Raw genomic sequence first — 17,191 nt, 5'->3', positions numbered from 1 at the left:
TCTAAAATGTTCCAACTCAATTTGGGGTTTTACGTCTGCGTTTGCGTTTGCGTTTGCGTTTGTGAACGCCTTTATTCGATTTTGGAAAAGAAAAAATGTTCTGTTCTATTTTGTTCTCTCTGCTAGTCACAGTCAAATGAGTCAGCTACCTTATATTCGATTTTGAGCGTCCTTAAATTCCTTCACTGTGAGAAAAAACACAGAGAAAGAGAGAGAAACAATGGAAACGGAAGGAAGAAGACGAGAAGTGGTTGTTTCATCTCTCCAATTCGCTTGCTCCGACGATATCTCCACCAATGTCGCCGCCGCTGAGCGGTTCGTCTCTCTCTCTTCCTCCCTCCCTCTCTCTAATTATCAATCTCTCCCATCTTCCTCCTCCTTCAAATTTCCATATGCGTATAAGCTTCTCGAGCAATTTATTGTGATCACGGACCTTTGGAATCGAACTATTCAATTTCAAGCTCTGATATAGATTCCCCCGTTCGAATCCGATTTCAGTATCTGAGAATGGAATTGTTTACATTTTACGCAGATTAGTCAGAGAAGCTCACGCTAAAGGAGCTAATATCATTCTTATTCAGGTCATTGTTGCTCTTCGAAATTGTTTCTCAGATTTATAAGTGTTTTTGATTGATCTAGTATCCAATCGTCTTAGCTAGTCTTATGTAGTTTAGTTTCTGTATAACAGGAACTTTTTGAAGGATATTACTTCTGTCAAGCACAAAGAGAAGACTTCTTTAAGCGAGCCAAGCCTTACAAGAACCATCCTACCATTGCAAGGTGTGACATTGCTTATCCGATTTCTAACGCAGTAAAGTGGAATCTCGATGTATCTATGTACTATCTAGTGTTTTAATGGTTGGATGGTTTAATTTAACACAGGATGCAGAAGCTGGCAAAGGAATTGGGTGTAGTGATACCTGTTAGTTTCTTTGAGGAGGCAAATACTGCACATTACAATTCGATTGCTATAATTGATGCTGATGGAACTGACTTGGGAATTTATAGGAAGTCTCATATTCCTGATGGACCTGGTGAGTCAAGTTTGGAGTTGGAAATATAGCTTGAGTTTCTTGTTACCTTTTTGCTGAGACCTCTTTTTATCTTAAGGTTATCAAGAGAAGTTTTATTTCAATCCTGGAGATACTGGCTTTAAGGTAGTTTTTAAAAGAAGAATCTCAAATTGAACTGTTATGTTATTTGGTTCACATGATTGATCTCTTCTTCTCCCTTTGGCTTGAATAGGTTTTCCAGACGAAGTTTGCTAAAATTGGAGTGGGTAAGATGCTCTATGCAGAACTCTGTTTCTAATGTCCTTTTCGTTGTTACTTCATCTTAATTGATGTACTAATGAAATGTATTGTTTAGCTATATGTTGGGATCAGTGGTTTCCTGAGGCAGCTCGAGCTATGGTTCTACAGGGTGCTGAAATACTGTTTTATCCCACTGCTATTGGTTCTGAACCTCAAGACCAGGGATTGGATTCGCGTGATCATTGGAGGAGAGTTATGCAAGGGCATGCTGGAGCTAACGTGGTAAGCTATTATTATGTCTTAAACATCTCAGTTTTCAAAGTCATTAGTGTCTTATCGGATTGCTATGAGCCTAACTTATAACTGAAAGCTATTTTACAGTAACATTAGAAATAGATTACATGTATCTAGTTTGTTCCGTTATTTCTACTGATTAGAACTTGCCAAAATGTGCTTCAAATGGTTTGCTAATGAGTGAGGCAATAATACTTTGGGTTTCAGGTACCTCTAGTAGCCTCAAATCGCATAGGGAAGGAAATAATTGAAACTGAGCATGGACCTAGTCAGATCACTTTCTACGGAACTTCCTTCATTGCCGGTATCAGTTTATAACTTATTCAGATGAGATCAGTAATTTTGAAGTTTAGATGCAAATTTATCAATAAGCATTTTCCCAACAGTTTGTCACAATATTGTTGTTATAATATGACAGGACCAACAGGTGAAATTGTGGCCGAGGCAGATGATAAATCGGAAGCTGTTCTTGTAGCACAGTTTGATCTTGATATGATCAAGTCGAAAAGGCAAAGCTGGGGAGTGTTCCGTGACCGTCGTCCAGATTTGTACAAGGTGCTTCTTACTATGGATGGTAATCTCTAAATCTTTTGCTGTTGGAAGCTTTGATCTTTTGTTTAAGATCACACTGGGGAAATCCATTAACAACAATTATTACTGGCTTAACCTTAAAGGGTAAGTAAGCCCAAAAATAAAAGACCAGAAAAAGTTTAATACATCTCAAAATTTGTTCTGGCACTTTCATCTTTCTAGGTTGTCATATGGAAAAAAATTCGATACGTTTATATAAACACTAATGCATAAGTTGTATTTGGAACAATTAGCCTAAGTTACATGCACCTTCGATAACGAAAAAGAGAAATCAATCGAAACACATAATACTGCTAACGACGTTTCCAACTCCAACGGCTGTCTTCATGTTTCTTGTTTCTTTCGATCATTAGCATTCACTGCGCTTGATGGTTTGTGTTCATCAGCAAGCAGTGTTATTCTCTCGGATTCTTCGTTGTCCAGATCATCAACATCTTCTCCTTCTTCTTCCTCTACTTCTTCAAGAACATATATTTCTACTTCTTGATTATATTCTTCGACATTACCATCTTCAGCTTCACTTCTGTTATCACAAGGATCTACATTTGAAGTCGCAATTTTCCTTTCTCTGAGTGTTTTGTCTGTGAGGTTCCTCAGCAAGTTCATCACTTGCACTGCATACATTAATGCTGTTAAAGGATCTGCCATCTGCAGTAAAACCAAAACAGACCCAGTATGCGGATCAGAGGCTTGATATATTGATGCATTCTGGTATTAGCACTAAGATAAAACTGACATTATCTGTGTAAGATCAATGTGAGTAGAGAAAAAAAGGAAACTCTTGGAAAATTGTGATGTGGTGCAAGAAGTGACCTGGGACATGTTGGGTGCAAAGACTAAAGCTAGATTACGGGAGGTCATCTTGTTGACAACTTCAAACTCTACAAGAGTCTCACAACCTTCACAAAATCCTCCCCTGACTCACACTGCATCACTTGTTGAGATGGTAGAGAATCGAGTACCCCTTTCGGTAACTCTCTGAACCATGCCTTTATAAGTCCGGCGAGACAGTGGATATCGATGCCTTCTGGTAGGACTCCTTTGTTTAACTCTTCTCTAATAAACTCCTCCTCACTGTTATCCCCTGTGATTCTGAAAATTCCTTCTACCTGCAAACCTCCTTGATCGTATAGCCGGCTTTGTAATAGCGTGAGTATGGTAGGAACACAATTCCCTCTCGAGTCGTATGATAACTGCATTGACTCTGTAGAAACCCCAAACACTGTTGCACTGCAAACCCGAAAACAGATCAACAAATCATGAAGCAAGAACGTCACTTAGAACATAATATATCCAAAACATTGTTCTCAAAGGTTCATGGTTATGTCTCTTGTATACTACATTAGATTACAATTTATATAGTCAATGTTAAATGGATTTCTGATCATCTTTCCAATTAGAAAACGTTTTGAATCCCTTTTAGGATTATTGTGATAGAATTTCTAATTGTTTTGAATGTCAAAACTAGCATTGCATTTTCTTTTGCAGTTTACAATGTCATAATAATCTTAAACTTCAAATGCAAACACAAACCCAAAAATAATCATGGCAAAGGTTTCAACCCAATTCACGGTTTACATTAGAAAGAAGAAGAAGCTGAACCTTGCACTAGGGGGCTTCTTGGGTACGTCAGGCTCGAATTCAGAAGGAAGACCAAGAAAACCATCGAAGCGATCGTATGTTACATGAGCCACATGAGAGATATTGGTTGGGCGACTAATGTCCATGGCATGCCGTTCGTTTTCCTCCGCCATTATATCTCTCGAAAAGCAACGAGATAGCTCGAAGACGATTCGACCAACTGACGCGGAGCTGCCGAACCGCGAGAGTTCGGGCTTTCCGCGTCTTCTCACTCGCGCTATCTCTCCTTCACAGCCACGTCACCCAAAATTCTAAACACACTTTCTTCTTCTTCTTCCTTCTTCTCTTCTGATTGGGGTATTTACTCGGCAATGTCAATGCGTAATAAGCAAGGGATGGGAATGTGATTTTCATTGCCAGCGACGAAACGGGTTTACACGTTCACAAGATGTTGTGGAGAAATTGTGTGGCGGTGAAGAAAAATGGTTAAAGAGTAATGTAGGACGTGGGAATCACTACTTGAAAGACTTATTAATGTATCTATGTTTCTTTTTCCTTCTGATGATACGATTCCAACCACGGTTCTACAATTTATTTATCTTGAACTAGAAATTGATATCGATAACATATGTTTCTAACGCGTTTAATTTACACAAGTACATAGTTTGCTTCTAAACAATTTGGAAGACATTTTAAAAAATCACATGATATTAGGATATTTAAAGAATCACAACGCTGTTGAGTCCAAACAAGTTAAGTCCGCTCCTCGTGAGTGATGAGCTTGTTGATATAGAATTCGAATCCTCGGGTACCCTATGACTAGTTTATATAGTCTACTCATTCATTTGCAATTCTTTGATCATGATCCAATTTTCTTCGAAACAAACTGTCTAGGTGTTCATACTATAGAACACGAGCCTTACATAGATCTTTATGCTGAAGATTGTAGGACTTTATATCATTACAATGTTGGACATCAACATTTCTCATAAAAACGAAGTATCAAGGTCACTGACTTGACCCTAGTTTACTTTAAGCACCTCCGAAATACGAGTAACGTACCTAGTTGCCTTTATACGCAATAAAGAAATTGCCAAACACTTTTAAATTGGCCTATATAAAGAAATTCTGTTAGATGTCTTCATGACATCACCTGTTTGTGTCGTTCACTTCTATCTTTCAAATTCTGTTGTATTTTTCGTTTACCAAATCTCTCAGCGGATGCTTTAGCCAAAGAGGCTCTGTTTTCTTTGGACTTCTCTGATGTAAAAACCATTTAATTTCTAGCAATGAAGTTTACAGTTTGATCAAAAAAATAAAAAATTAACAATATAATTTCATAAACCAAATTGCAACTAAAAAATGGAAATTAATCGTGGCAAAAATCATTTCAATGGTCATCTTTGCCAATTTCCTAAACACTTTTAATTGATGTGGTTTTCTAAACAAGAAATGTGGCCATCTTTGGTCGTACCGAGGTTAAGTTGGAACTGACACACACGAACGTGTTAATTAATGAAACAAGAGAATTTAAAAGAGAGTATTAGTTTTAGTGTTTCAATGATCTCTCTGCTGTAACCTTATGGTGAGATTTAGAAGAGACAAAACTGTTCTCTTGCATGTGCATTAGCTTGCCTCCTCGCTTGTCCCCTTCTTCTCCTCCATATTATTCCTTCTTTACTTAACTTAATCCTAATTAAATCGATAACTATTTTAAGATCAGAATTCATTGTTTAAACCCATTATATATATAGCTGGATCTAAACTCTTGTAGTTTCTTTTCAAATGACCACGAGGGCCGATGAAAGGTGTTTATTTTTATTCATTTTATTGGAATCTTTTGTTGAAAACTAAAATTCTTTACAACATTTTAAAGTGATATAGATGTGTTAGTCAGACGATGATCAAACGTCGTGCATCTATAACATGTATAGTCGACACATAATCGACTGTCAATAAATTTTCCATAATCAAATAATATACATAATTATATTTATACTACATGAAATACATAAACAAAAAGAGATTTAGTAAATAGGGAAAAAAACAATTCACATAAAAATATGCAAACCATTTCAGCATTTTCTTGAGTCATATCATATACTATGCTTTGTGGATGTTAGGCGGACTTAGAATCATTCAATAGAATGCTACATCATACATTCACTATATATATGTAAATAGGGAAATTACCGACATATTTCCTGAAAAGATCATCCGTTGGTAATTTCTCGACATCATATTGATAGAAAAAATATTCGTCGCTAATCTGTTGGATTGTACTGATATCCAATTCTAGACAGTATACAACTGATATTTAGTAACGAGTTACCGATGGAACTAGGATTAGCAAATATGTGGCATGCAACGACTATTGACGTTACATTTAAATGTTAGCAATAGTACATCCAAACATATTTTGACGTATTACCAACATCTATTACCGGCAAAGTGACATTGGTAAATAGTTTTGAAATTATCTACGATGGATAATATAGTATACCAACGAAATTTAGGATGTTGGTAAAATGGTTATAAATTGAATTATCGACGGATTGGATCTACATTTTTTTTTTTCGTCGAAACACCATTTTTATTAAGTAGTGGATCTATATAACCAAATGCTTTTTATGGTGGTGATTGAAAAAATGAAAAGATAAAGAAGCTTAGGCCTTGCCTGAGTTTTAGGACACATGAAGTATATAGTAAAAGATTATTAGTTATGCGATACAAAACGTACATCATTTGTTTACTTTAAAATTATATTTTTCTAAAAATCTTACCGGCATTAGGCCTATACCTTATTGGCCCCATAAATACCTAAAGTTGGACAAATATCAATAGGTCGATATATATATGACGAGCGAAGTCCACTAAAAGAAACAGAACATCAAATCATCTATCCATTATGTCTTCCTCTCGAACACAATCCTCTTCTTCTTCAGTTTGGCAACTTCAATACATGAAGCTCAACTTCTTCACAAAGATTCGATGCCTTTTGAAATCCAAAGCATCCTTCCGCAAAAGTAATCTTCAAGCGTTACCAGAGAAATCAAGAACCTATCAAGATTTCGAGAAGGTGGCGGCGCTTCCGGAAGAAATTGTATCAAAGCCACCAGAAGATGAGAATGAGGAGGTTGTGTTACAAAAAACTGTAAAGAAGATCCACTTCGGAAGCTGGGAAGAGAAGGAGAAAGCTGCCATAGAGATCGAGAAACTTGCCCGAGAAGATAAGAAGACTCGGAAGCTCATGGCTGAGCTAGGTGTTATTCAAATTCTTGTTTCTATGGTCGCTTCCGATGTTTCCGGCCATCAGAAAGCTGCCGTCAATGCTCTTATTCAGCTTTCTCATGGAACCTACACGTAAGTTCTTTTAATTTTTCAATTATAAATTTTAGTAATTTTATCAAATTATTTCACTGATAAATCAAAATTCATAAATATCGATGCATGTGTATTTATTATTATTTTTTGTCTAATTTACGAGAAAACAATGAAGAAAATGTTAAATATTTGTTATATGTTCTTGTTTAGTCTTTGGTTTTGTTCTTGGTGTGTATGGTAATTGTCAAATTACAGTCTTGTCTCTTGCTTTACAATCATTTAGATTAGATTGATTTTTAAATCAACTTGCATTTTTAGCTTTATCCAAAGGTGATTGATCTTATTGGATTTACGGTTATACCAAAAAAATATATTGGATTTATGTCTTTGGCTACATTCGAATTTTCCAAGATGTTCAAAAATAGTGTTTACAACTTACAACTTAGGTGTATAATAGATATATCATCTGTCTTTTTGTTTCATTTATCTTTGACTTTAGAATATTTAAATTAGTGTGAAATATAGTTGCAAAACATATATTGGAATTTTTGAATATATAACATAAGATCATAAGTCATCTGTTGACAAAATTATCCACTAGAGTGATTTTTTACCGATTTTCATTCTTTTGACTAAAGGTGATGATATGCCTAATTTTCTTCATTCACCATACTCTTCAATTTCTTTTCGTCAACCGATATTCATTTTGTTTTTCTCTTTTTAAGAGTGTTTGATTTTGAAACTAATGCGATAAATAATTATAACTAAAATAGTGGATCCTGCCGTAGCATCTAATTTGCCTTTATGAAGTACCCTTGACGTTTCCCTCACGTGCCCTTCTTTCCCTCACTGATTTAAATTTGGTCAATATTGAGTGTTACATAAAGGCAACATTATCACCTTATAAACCTATAGGTATAATAATTAAGTTAGAATTGTTCATATGTGTATCATATTATGTAAACTTTAAATATGTGATTATTTGTTAAAATTTATTTACAACTAATTCTTTAATCACTTGAAAATTCATTAAGAACTTTGGTAATTACGATGTAGAATATAAAACAAATAAAAATAAATATATGACAGGTGTTTAAAACCCAAAAAAAAAGAGTTTAGAATTTATATGCAAATGATATACATGTGTCTATAACTTCCGAAAAATACAAAGAACATAGACATAGAGGAGTTTGGAAAGCTTCGGTGGCATTCCACTAAGAAATGGATGAATATCTATTGGTCAGTATTGCGATATATCATTCATTTCTTAATAATAAACAAACAAATAACTGTGACATTATAGTCTAATAATGAATGTTTTTACTACTAAATGAAAATTAAGAATATTAATTCCGAGTGGGAACTTGGAAGGGTAGAGACAAGTCACGTTAGTTGACAGCCCATTAGTATATCTCTAATTGGCCATTAATATTTTCTGACCATTCATCTATTAGAAAAGTTGAAGATCATATTCCACTGACTTCTGCCTAATCTATATGTGTCTAACTTAATTTTTTTATACATAATTATAATACTCTTTCTAGCAAATACGAGATATATATCAAAAACTACATATATTAGCAAGAAGTTGAAACATATCGTTAGTTGATTTTGAAATTGATTAAAACGTGGTTCTTAGGAAACACTTTTATGAATTAATCAATGTTACTTAAGCTTTTTAAAAACTTTATCTCTTCTTGCTTCACAAGTGATTTTCACACTTCTCTTAAAGAGATTGCATCAGCGAATATTGATAAAAAGAAATTTGGAATTCTCATAATATTTATTGGAAAATTCGAATTACTTAATCTTAACTTTTTTTATTATTATTTTAAAGAGAAACATTTCAATGTTTATTTGTTCATAAATAGTTGATATTAAATATACTATAATATTGTATAATGTAAAATTACTTTATATATGAAATGTTAATATTATTCGATATAACGAATTTGATTCTTATTTTTCTCTTACTTCAGGAACAAGGCGCTGATGGTGAACGCCGATATATGCTCAAAGCTTCCCAAAAATGTTGAAGTTCTCGACCAATCAACAAGACATGCCTTTGCCGAGCTTCTGCTTTCATTGTCATCTCTAACCAACACACAATTACCAGTAGCTTCATCACAAATTCTACCGTTCTTAATGGACACGATGAATTCAGATTCAACAGATATGAAGACCAAAGAGATATGTCTAGCCACCATAAGCAATCTCTGCCTTGTGTTGGAAAACGCAGGACCTTTGGTCTTGAACGGGGCAGTGGAGACACTCCTAAGCCTAATGTCAACTAAAGACTTGTCTGAGAAGGCACTAGCGAGTCTAGGGAAATTGGTGGTGACTCAAATGGGTAAAAAAGCAATGGAGGATTGTTTGCTTGTGTCTAAAGGTTTAATAGAGATTCTAACATGGGAAGATATACCGAAATGCCAAGAATACGCGGCGTATATCTTGATGGTATTAGCTCATCAGAGTTGGAGCCAGCGTGAGAAAATGGCCAAGGCAGGGATTGTGCCGGTTCTTCTTGAAGTGAGCTTACTTGGGAGTCCTCTGGTTCAAAAGAGGGCAGTGAAACTTTTGCAATGGTTCAAGGATGAGAGAAATGTACGGATGGGTCCTCATTCGGGTCCACAAACGGGTTGGGTGAGTCCTGGGATGGGATCTCCAATGAGCCCGAGGTCAGGGGAAGAAGGTAGGAAGATGATGAAGAATCTGGTGAAACAGAGTTTATACAAGAACATGGAGATGATAACTCGACGAGGGAATTTGGATATGGAGAGTGAAAGTTGTAGGCTTAAGTCTTTGATCATCAGCACAAGCTCTAAAAGTTTGACTTATTGATCTTTGTTTTGTGTTATGACATTGCCATATAAAGTGATTAGTGAGTGTCTTGCTCTGAACACAGAAATACTTCGAAGTGCAATTGCCAAAACATGAAACTTTTTAAGAGTTCGCTACTTTAATATGGATTTACTCCAATTAAACTTGAATTTGGATCAATCTTATTTGTAGATCCATGATCCAATCTTGGTTTTCTTTTGACTTGAAAGAAATCACCATTTTCATTTAGAATTGTTAGAGAACGAGTTGGAGATGTGAAACACAAAGAGCATGACAAGTAAATGTTTTTATCTAAGAACATAATCGTTTTTCTGAGGTTAATAATCTTATTCATAAAAGTGTCGAATTCGGAAGGTTAGTTGAAACGGTCTATTAGACGACTACAATTTGATTATACACCGTTGAAGACTCCATGTTCATGATAGACTACACAACTTTTATTGGAGGAGTTTGACAACATGCTAAGCATTTGCTAGCCATGTAAATGGCAACATTTAGATATAAAGTCCATGATAAAAGCGTTTTTGTTACTTGTAAGCAACATTGCTTTTGAAAGGCAAACCCAAGAATAAAGGAGTAAAGATTAATGCTTGACGTGAAGAATTTTCAACATACAAGGTCAAGAAACGGTTCAAGTCCCCCTAGGAGGGACTTGAGCATTTTAATAGGGACTTTCAATTCAAGCTAAATGATTAGATTACAAACCATGAATGGGGAGTATGTATCACACTGGAAGCTTTATCTTTAGACTTCAGGTACACTAAACCTTGAAAACTAAGAAAATTGATTTTAAAGTACATTTTGGTTTCAGCCATCAGCCATGACGGGGAAAAATGAAAAAAACACAAATCATAATTCCCAATGATACGTGAAATAGTAGAACATGAAGGTTGTGATTGGTGTGTAGATATATAGAGTTAAAAAAAGTTGACAAGTAAAAAAGTAAAGTTAGCGCGAAATTTTTTCTCATGTTTTAAAAGTAGGTGAAACGTTTCGTTTTATTGTTTTTGACTTTTTCCCTATTTTAAGAGTAAATGAGTTGAAAAATATTTTCAGCTATTATTATTCTGATTGGCTAAATTTTGGTGGGAATGGGTAGAATTTTTTCTTTTGCTTTTTTTTTCTTTTGCGCTATTTGTGAAACAGCCAAAATTAACAAAGCAAAAACTTAAAAATCAATCAAAAGAATTTAAAGCCTTAATGCCGAGATTCGAGACAAGGGCCACTTGCCTTAGGGAGTTACTTCAACCATTTACAGCAATAACATTATCTACATAACAATAACTTTGCAAGTTGTAATTGTAAGAGAGTAGAGCCACTTGAAAAAATCAGTTATTGCATTATGGAGTTACATGATAGGATTTGACCAGACACAACAGCAAAAGCAAAAATGGATTTTTAAATTATTTTCTATGAAAAAATTCAATTTCACAATTTATATTGATTCGATTACGAAATATTGTTGTTTGCTTGTTCACGTTGTCGAAGGCATGGTATAACGGAATACTAATAAAATAGAATAGACCAACTTGGTCAAATACTAAAAAGAAAGCCTCGTTGACGCAGAAACGAAAAAAATGAATAAAAAGAACACAAAAAGTAAACAAAAATTACTCGTCCAATTATTTGCTAGAATTTGATACCAATCTCTGTATTATTTCCGATTGTTTTGGTTCTATTCGAAGATCGTATAATATGAATTATTCGTGGACACTCACACACTCATCTCGACTATTTAGGGAGATAAGATTTGTGAGACCAGCGTATTTAGATAATTTAAAATACATTTATTTGTTTGGAACCAATACATATTCGCTTTTTAATATTTGTGATTTCCTTTGCTTCTACCTGATTTTATATTTTAACAATTGCTGCCTTGGCTCGTGTGGTCTGCGAATGCACTAAGAGTACAACGTGTGACGTGTACAATGTTCGAGCAAGGCACAGGTAGAGAGATAAATATAGACCACAAAACCAAAGCAAAAAAAAAAAAAATCAAGAATGGCTTTGTACCATAAGCTTAGTTTTCAAAACGGTATATCATGCGAACCTCCCAAACTTTAACCAGCCAATACAAACGAATTCTCACCGAGTTAAAACTTGACCATTAACTTTGAGTGAAGGCTGAAGCATATAAAAACTGGCAAATAGAATCTAACATCAATAATGTTGCAATTTGTTTTTTCCCATGTCATTTGGTCCCACTTCCTTAGTATATTTAAACCACACACTCAACATCGCACCACACACTTCACTCACAATTTCTTATATAAGACCATTTTGGCATACCCGCTTCTTGGCAAACCAAGTAACAAAAACCAAAACATTTGTATTATAAGAGTATTTTTATTGATACTATTTTTAAATTGTGCCCATACATATTACCTATAGGGAATGGCGTCAACTATCATCTTCATTCTAACTATTTTTTTAAGTTACAGAACTTCGCTAGCTACATCTCGTGGTAGCCTTTTTGAAGCTTCTGCCATTGAGAAACATGAGCAATGGATGGCTCGATTCAATCGCGTTTACTCTGACGAAACCGAGAAAAGAAATCGGTTTAATATCTTCAAGAAGAATTTGGAGTTCGTCCAGAACTTCAACATGAATAATAAAATCACGTACAAGGTTGATATCAACGAGTTCTCTGATCTTACGGACGAAGAATTTCGGGCGACACACACTGGACTAGTTGTGCCCGAGGCTATAACCAGAATTTCAACTCTGTCTTCGGGCAAAAACACGGTGCCGTTTAGATATGGTAATGTTAGTGATAATGGCGAGAGCATGGATTGGAGACAAGAGGGGGCTGTTACACCCGTTAAGTATCAAGGCCGATGTGGTAATTATTTAAGCTTTGTTTTTTATAACAATCTGCATTATTTGGGCTTGACGTCACTATGTTGATTCTTTTTTTTTGGATTTTAATTTTTGTTCCTTAACAAAAAACAAAAGAATAGAGAGATACATTGTTTTAAACATGAATTTTTTGAAAACGGAATAGGAGGATGCTGGGCGTTTTCCGCGGTGGCGGCAGTGGAAGGCATTACAAAGATTACTAAAGGCGAGCTTGTATCGCTATCGGAGCAACAACTCTTAGACTGCGACAGAGACTACAATCAAGGATGTCGTGGAGGGATAATGTCGAAAGCTTTCGAGTACATAATCAAAAACCAAGGCATCACTACTGAGGATAACTATCCATACCAAGAATCACAACAAACTTGTAGTTCATCAACTACCCTATCATCGTCTTTTCGTGCAGCCACAATCAGCGGATATGAGACCGTTCCAATGAATAATGAGGAAGCGTTGCTACAAGCAGTGTCTCAACAGCCTGTTTCTGTGGGGATAGAAGGGACAGGGGCCGCGTTTAGGCACTACTCGGGAGGGGTATTCAACGGAGAATGTGGGACGGATTTGCATCATGCGGTTACAATTGTTGGTTATGGAATGAGTGAAGAAGGGACTAAGTATTGGGTGGTGAAGAATTCTTGGGGGGAAACTTGGGGAGAAAATGGTTACATGAGGATCAAGAGAGACGTGGATGCACCCCAAGGAATGTGTGGTTTGGCCATTCTTGCTTTCTATCCACTTGCTTGAATACATGAAGATTGATTGGGTGGGCTTGAAGTAGTTGAAAGTATTCTGATCAAAATGTTATTTTGAGAAACATTATGGTCCCCATGTTTTCGTGCAAATGGATTGATATATATTTTTAATCTGATGTGGGTAGAAGAATAAAAGCACCAAGTAAAAGTTTAAATTGCTTGAAACCAGAAAAAAAAAAAAAAAAAAAACGTAAGCACAAAAGAAAACAGAGGACTTTAGTCAATTTACATTTTTCACAAATGAAAGCATATATTAATTAAGTTGGTGTAACATGTTCAGGTGAACCAAGTGATTAAAAATGAGACATGACATATTAATAAGCGTAGGACCTGAATCTTATTAAAACCGGTCTAAATCTGAGAACCGGCCTTAATTAGGTTTTCTCTGTTTTCTTAATCTCGTAAAGAGGCGGTGCCTTTCTCTCTCTCTCTCTTAATTACCAAGGTACCTGAATTATTATATAAGATCATCATTACACAAACCCGATTACCCTATCTTCTCTCTCGCTCTTGGCTTTTGTTCCTTGCGTGCAAAGCAACCCTTTTTCTCTCTAACTAGAACTCGAATTCCTTCTAGGTTTTTTTGGGGTTCTATTTTGTCAAGAGATTTGATCATAATGGCGAAACCTGGTTTTAATCGAAACAAAAAGATGGTGAAACATGATGATCTTATTGTTTCACTGATGAGTCGTATTTCAGAGGATACGTTGCTAGAAATTGTCGGACAGAGGGTAGAGAACATGTATGCCAACCACACAGAATCTCAAACGACGAGTCCTGGAAAACACCAAACTGTTGATCCTAATATCTCTGGGGATGCAGTGCCAATAAAGAAGAGAGGTCCTTGTCACCGATCATCTTCTTCTCCCACGAAGACAACAACATGTACGCGTGCGCTCGAACAACAAAGATCAATCACTTCCGTGGAACCAGTACTACACAAAACCCTAATCGAGGTTTAGAACCGTCTCCTTCTTCTTATGTTACTCGTCGGTCCAAAGAAAAACGTCCCATTAATGTGGAAAAGAGAAGTCACAAGAAACGCAAAATCATTTGTCCTTTAGAGGAGGAACCCATTCAAACAACTCCACCGGAGTGGCTCTTGAACGTCATGAGGAGAGAAGAGAACGGTTACAATCCGAAGTTGATCTCAACGAGGCAACTGTATAAGACCGATCTCAAAAAAACTGAAGCACGTCTCTCAGTTCCTTTTAAGCAGGTGAAAACTCCGGACTTTTTGACAGAGGACGAGACAAGAATCATACATGAGAATGCCATGAAGATTCGTGACAATGGTGTGCCTGTGAATTTCGTGGATCCTGAGCTGAATAAGCATGTGCTTGAATTGAGGAAGTGGAAAATGAAAGGAAACTGGATTTATGTCTTTGTTAAAGGTTGGAAAAACGTGCTTGATGCTTGTAAGACGTTGTTTAAGGAAGACGACGTCTATCCTCTCTGGTCTTTCCGATCTGGAACAGGCAAACTCTGTTTTGCTCTCACCCCTAAAAACTCTGGCCGTGGAAACTCTCTTCCTGGCGGTGATGGCGCTTCTACTTCCGGTGAATCTGGTCAGGTACCATTACCCATTCCTCCGGCAAGATATTCTAGCAACTCCGGCCAAGGCTGTTCAGGAGAGAGCAGCTCTAGTTCTTCCTAATCATAACTCTGCTTATTTCTTAAGCCACAAGTAAAAAGGATTTAGTTTTCAGGCAATTCAGGCTTGGTTTTCTTTCTTTTTTGTTCAGTTGATGAAACAGTGGGGTTTTGTCCAAATAGTGGGGTTTCTCTTTTTGTTCAGTTGATGATATGATGTTTTGAATTTAGATTTCTTAAAGCTTAACTTTCTAGTTGAATAATTTGAAAGTTCTTTTAGTTATCCTTTGAGAGTTTGTTTTTTTATCTCTCTCTGAAATATGCCTGAAGCTGCCTAAGTTTACTTATGCAGAACAAACGAGAACTTGTTTTCTTATATTATCACAAGAAGATCCATCAGGCTACAACAACACGCAACAAGTGTAAAGTTTCTTGGCTCTCTAAACTCAAAAGTCTAAGTTGGATCAATCATCACCATAGGCCTTGAAACAATATAAGGAGCGTTAAAGAAAAGATCAGCTTACAACCGTTTCTTTGAAACTTTCCTTTCCACTTTAACATTGTATAACTCCTCCAACGGTTTCTCTGTCTGCATACAAGTCACCCTAAAGGCTCTCTGAACAGACAGGTTATTTGTCTTCTTACATGTAGTGACAGAACCTGGGAATGATGTGGTCATTATCAGACTTGTGACTTGTCATGGCTGCTTCTATCCAATCTTGTGAAACCTAAGATCCACAATGAACTTTTGAAAACACATATCGAAACATTGTTGTTGAAGTTTCGACACCTCTACAACACCTCAAGCTTAAAAGCAATGCAATAAACATCAACGCAAGATCACAGCAAAAACAGAGCAAAGAAGAAGTCGAAACAGAACAGAGAAAGAGAAGAAAGAAGAGCACACAAGTGATTTGTTAACCCGGTTCATGGCGTTAACGAGCCACTACATCCGGTCGGGATCAACAAATCCCCAACTCCACTATGAAGAAGAAGGTGTTTACAAATGATACAAGTGATTGTCTAAAGCTCTTCACTAGCTAAGATTCATTGTCTCTCATCATTTGACTACTTAAGAAACTACCCAAAGCTTACACTTTCTTGTTTCTAAAACCCCCTTGTTTCTCCCTCCATAGATCTACATTGTTTTCTTAAGCTCTCTCTTTCGGCCGCTTGGCTTGCGACATCCTACCTTGTGTGTCTTCAAGAGTTCTTATAGCAAGACACTCCTTAGACCTAATGCTTCTACCAAACGCTCCTTTTGCAATCACAAATGGACAAAGCGTCCTTCTTGGCCAGCGATGCACAAGGCTCCTCCTTGTGGTCCCAAAAGCATAACTCAACCAGAGATTAATATACTTTTAACTCTAGTTAGCTTTCTTTGATTTTCCTTGTATATTTGAACATACTGTTCTCATTTCAACAATTGTGATGTTAAAAGTCCTCTTAACTCCTGAAACAGAGAAAGAAAGTGAATTTTCTAAAGTCTAGTGTGTAAAAGTGAATTCTTGTAAAGCGTAAGGCTTAATCATTCTAACCTCTTGCAATAGCTTACATGAATCAAAGACACATAGTTACATACACTCACAATTCACGAAGTGAGTAACGCCCGTTTGCTATTTCAATTGGAAAAGTGAAAAATCATCCCAAAATTGAAGAAATAAAGAACTTAACAAGAAGATATGCGAAATTTAAAAGGTTGTCGATTTCGAAACCAAAATGATTGTAAGTGTGGGTGAGAGTAACTTCATACCTTTTTTTTTCTCTATCTAGTTGTTGAATCTTGAGAGCCTTAAGACGTTGTTGAACTTCAAGATGAGATGTTTTTAGCTGAGTATGAGTTTAATTATTTCGATATGAAGAAGATAATGGAGAAGATTTCAGTTGGGTGGAGAAGCTGGTGGTGCTTACTCTTACAATGCCTTGAAGAGACTTGACAATATTTGGTCCAACAAATGTACTCAACCAACAGGTAGTAAGAAACAATTTTAACCATTCAGATTATAAAGGAATGTATTCGCTTGGTGATGAAACTTAAGTTTTTCTCATGATTATGGTATTGGGAATAATCTCGTTGGAATCTTTGACATAGTGATTTGTGGG

The 17,191-nt window shown here is 36.0% G+C and overlaps 5 protein-coding genes and 1 pseudogene across 9 annotated transcripts; 4 read left to right on the top strand and 2 right to left on the bottom strand.

Moving 5' to 3' along the window:
* Positions 1-107: 107 nt before the first annotated feature.
* On the top strand, positions 108-2,424 carry NLP1 (nitrilase-like protein 1). Of its 3 annotated transcripts, none has more exons than NM_128305.2 (9): positions 108-315; positions 533-581; positions 689-780; positions 883-1,034; positions 1,111-1,157; positions 1,246-1,279; positions 1,369-1,535; positions 1,755-1,851; positions 1,966-2,364. In NM_128305.2, exons 1-9 carry the CDS (start codon positions 221-223, stop codon positions 2,130-2,132), a joined length of 900 nt encoding a protein of 299 aa, NP_565650.1. In that variant the 5' UTR covers positions 108-220; the 3' UTR covers positions 2,133-2,364. The 3 variants fall into 3 exon arrangements, with proteins under 3 accessions (NP_565650.1, NP_001324215.1, NP_850101.1); NM_179770.1 differs by having other exon boundaries at positions 200-396; positions 1,966-2,366; NM_001336116.1 differs by having other exon boundaries at positions 108-581; positions 1,966-2,424.
* Positions 2,425-2,462: 38 nt separating this feature from the next.
* Positions 2,463-4,995, bottom strand: AT2G27440 (annotated as a pseudogene). Its single transcript has 4 exons — positions 4,873-4,995; positions 3,741-4,000; positions 2,952-3,368; positions 2,463-2,786 (listed from the first exon to the last, which is right to left on the bottom strand).
* Positions 4,996-6,426: 1,431 nt separating this feature from the next.
* Positions 6,427-10,039, top strand: AT2G27430 (ARM repeat superfamily protein). Its single transcript, NM_128303.4, has 2 exons — positions 6,427-7,082; positions 9,023-10,039. Exons 1-2 carry the CDS (start codon positions 6,628-6,630, stop codon positions 9,882-9,884), a joined length of 1,317 nt encoding a protein of 438 aa, NP_180312.2. The 5' UTR covers positions 6,427-6,627; the 3' UTR covers positions 9,885-10,039.
* Positions 10,040-12,143: 2,104 nt separating this feature from the next.
* Positions 12,144-13,664, top strand: AT2G27420 (Cysteine proteinases superfamily protein). Its single transcript, NM_128302.3, has 2 exons — positions 12,144-12,726; positions 12,889-13,664. The coding sequence occupies exons 1-2, from the start codon at positions 12,279-12,281 to the stop codon at positions 13,485-13,487; spliced, it is 1,047 nt and encodes a 348-aa protein (NP_565649.1). The 5' UTR covers positions 12,144-12,278; the 3' UTR covers positions 13,488-13,664.
* A 714-nt stretch (positions 13,665-14,378) lies between these two features.
* On the top strand, positions 14,379-15,371 carry AT2G27410 (B3 domain protein, putative (DUF313); the record flags this gene model as incomplete). The annotated part of the gene is made up of 1 exon (NM_128301.2): positions 14,379-15,371. The coding sequence occupies one exon, from the start codon at positions 14,379-14,381 to the stop codon at positions 15,150-15,152; it is 774 nt and encodes a 257-aa protein (NP_180310.2). The 3' UTR covers positions 15,153-15,371.
* Positions 15,372-15,397: 26 nt separating this feature from the next.
* Positions 15,398-17,028, bottom strand: AT2G27402 (plastid transcriptionally active protein). Of its 2 annotated transcripts, NM_001336115.1 has the most exons (2): positions 16,842-17,028; positions 15,436-16,541 (listed from the first exon to the last, which is right to left on the bottom strand). In NM_001336115.1, exon 2 carries the CDS (start codon positions 15,765-15,767, stop codon positions 15,609-15,611), a length of 159 nt encoding a protein of 52 aa, NP_001318299.1. In that variant the 5' UTR covers positions 15,768-16,541; positions 16,842-17,028; the 3' UTR covers positions 15,436-15,608. The 2 variants fall into 2 exon arrangements, with proteins under 2 accessions (NP_973547.1, NP_001318299.1); NM_201818.2 differs by lacking the exon at positions 16,842-17,028 and having other exon boundaries at positions 15,398-16,400.
* Positions 17,029-17,191: the final 163 nt, after the last annotated feature.

This window comes from Arabidopsis thaliana, chromosome 2 (genome assembly GCF_000001735.4).
Source record: "Arabidopsis thaliana chromosome 2, partial sequence".
NCBI lineage: Eukaryota > Viridiplantae > Streptophyta > Magnoliopsida > Brassicales > Brassicaceae > Arabidopsis > Arabidopsis thaliana.
Note: the sequence above shows the minus strand (reverse complement) of the source record. Positions and strands in the feature narration are given on the sequence as shown.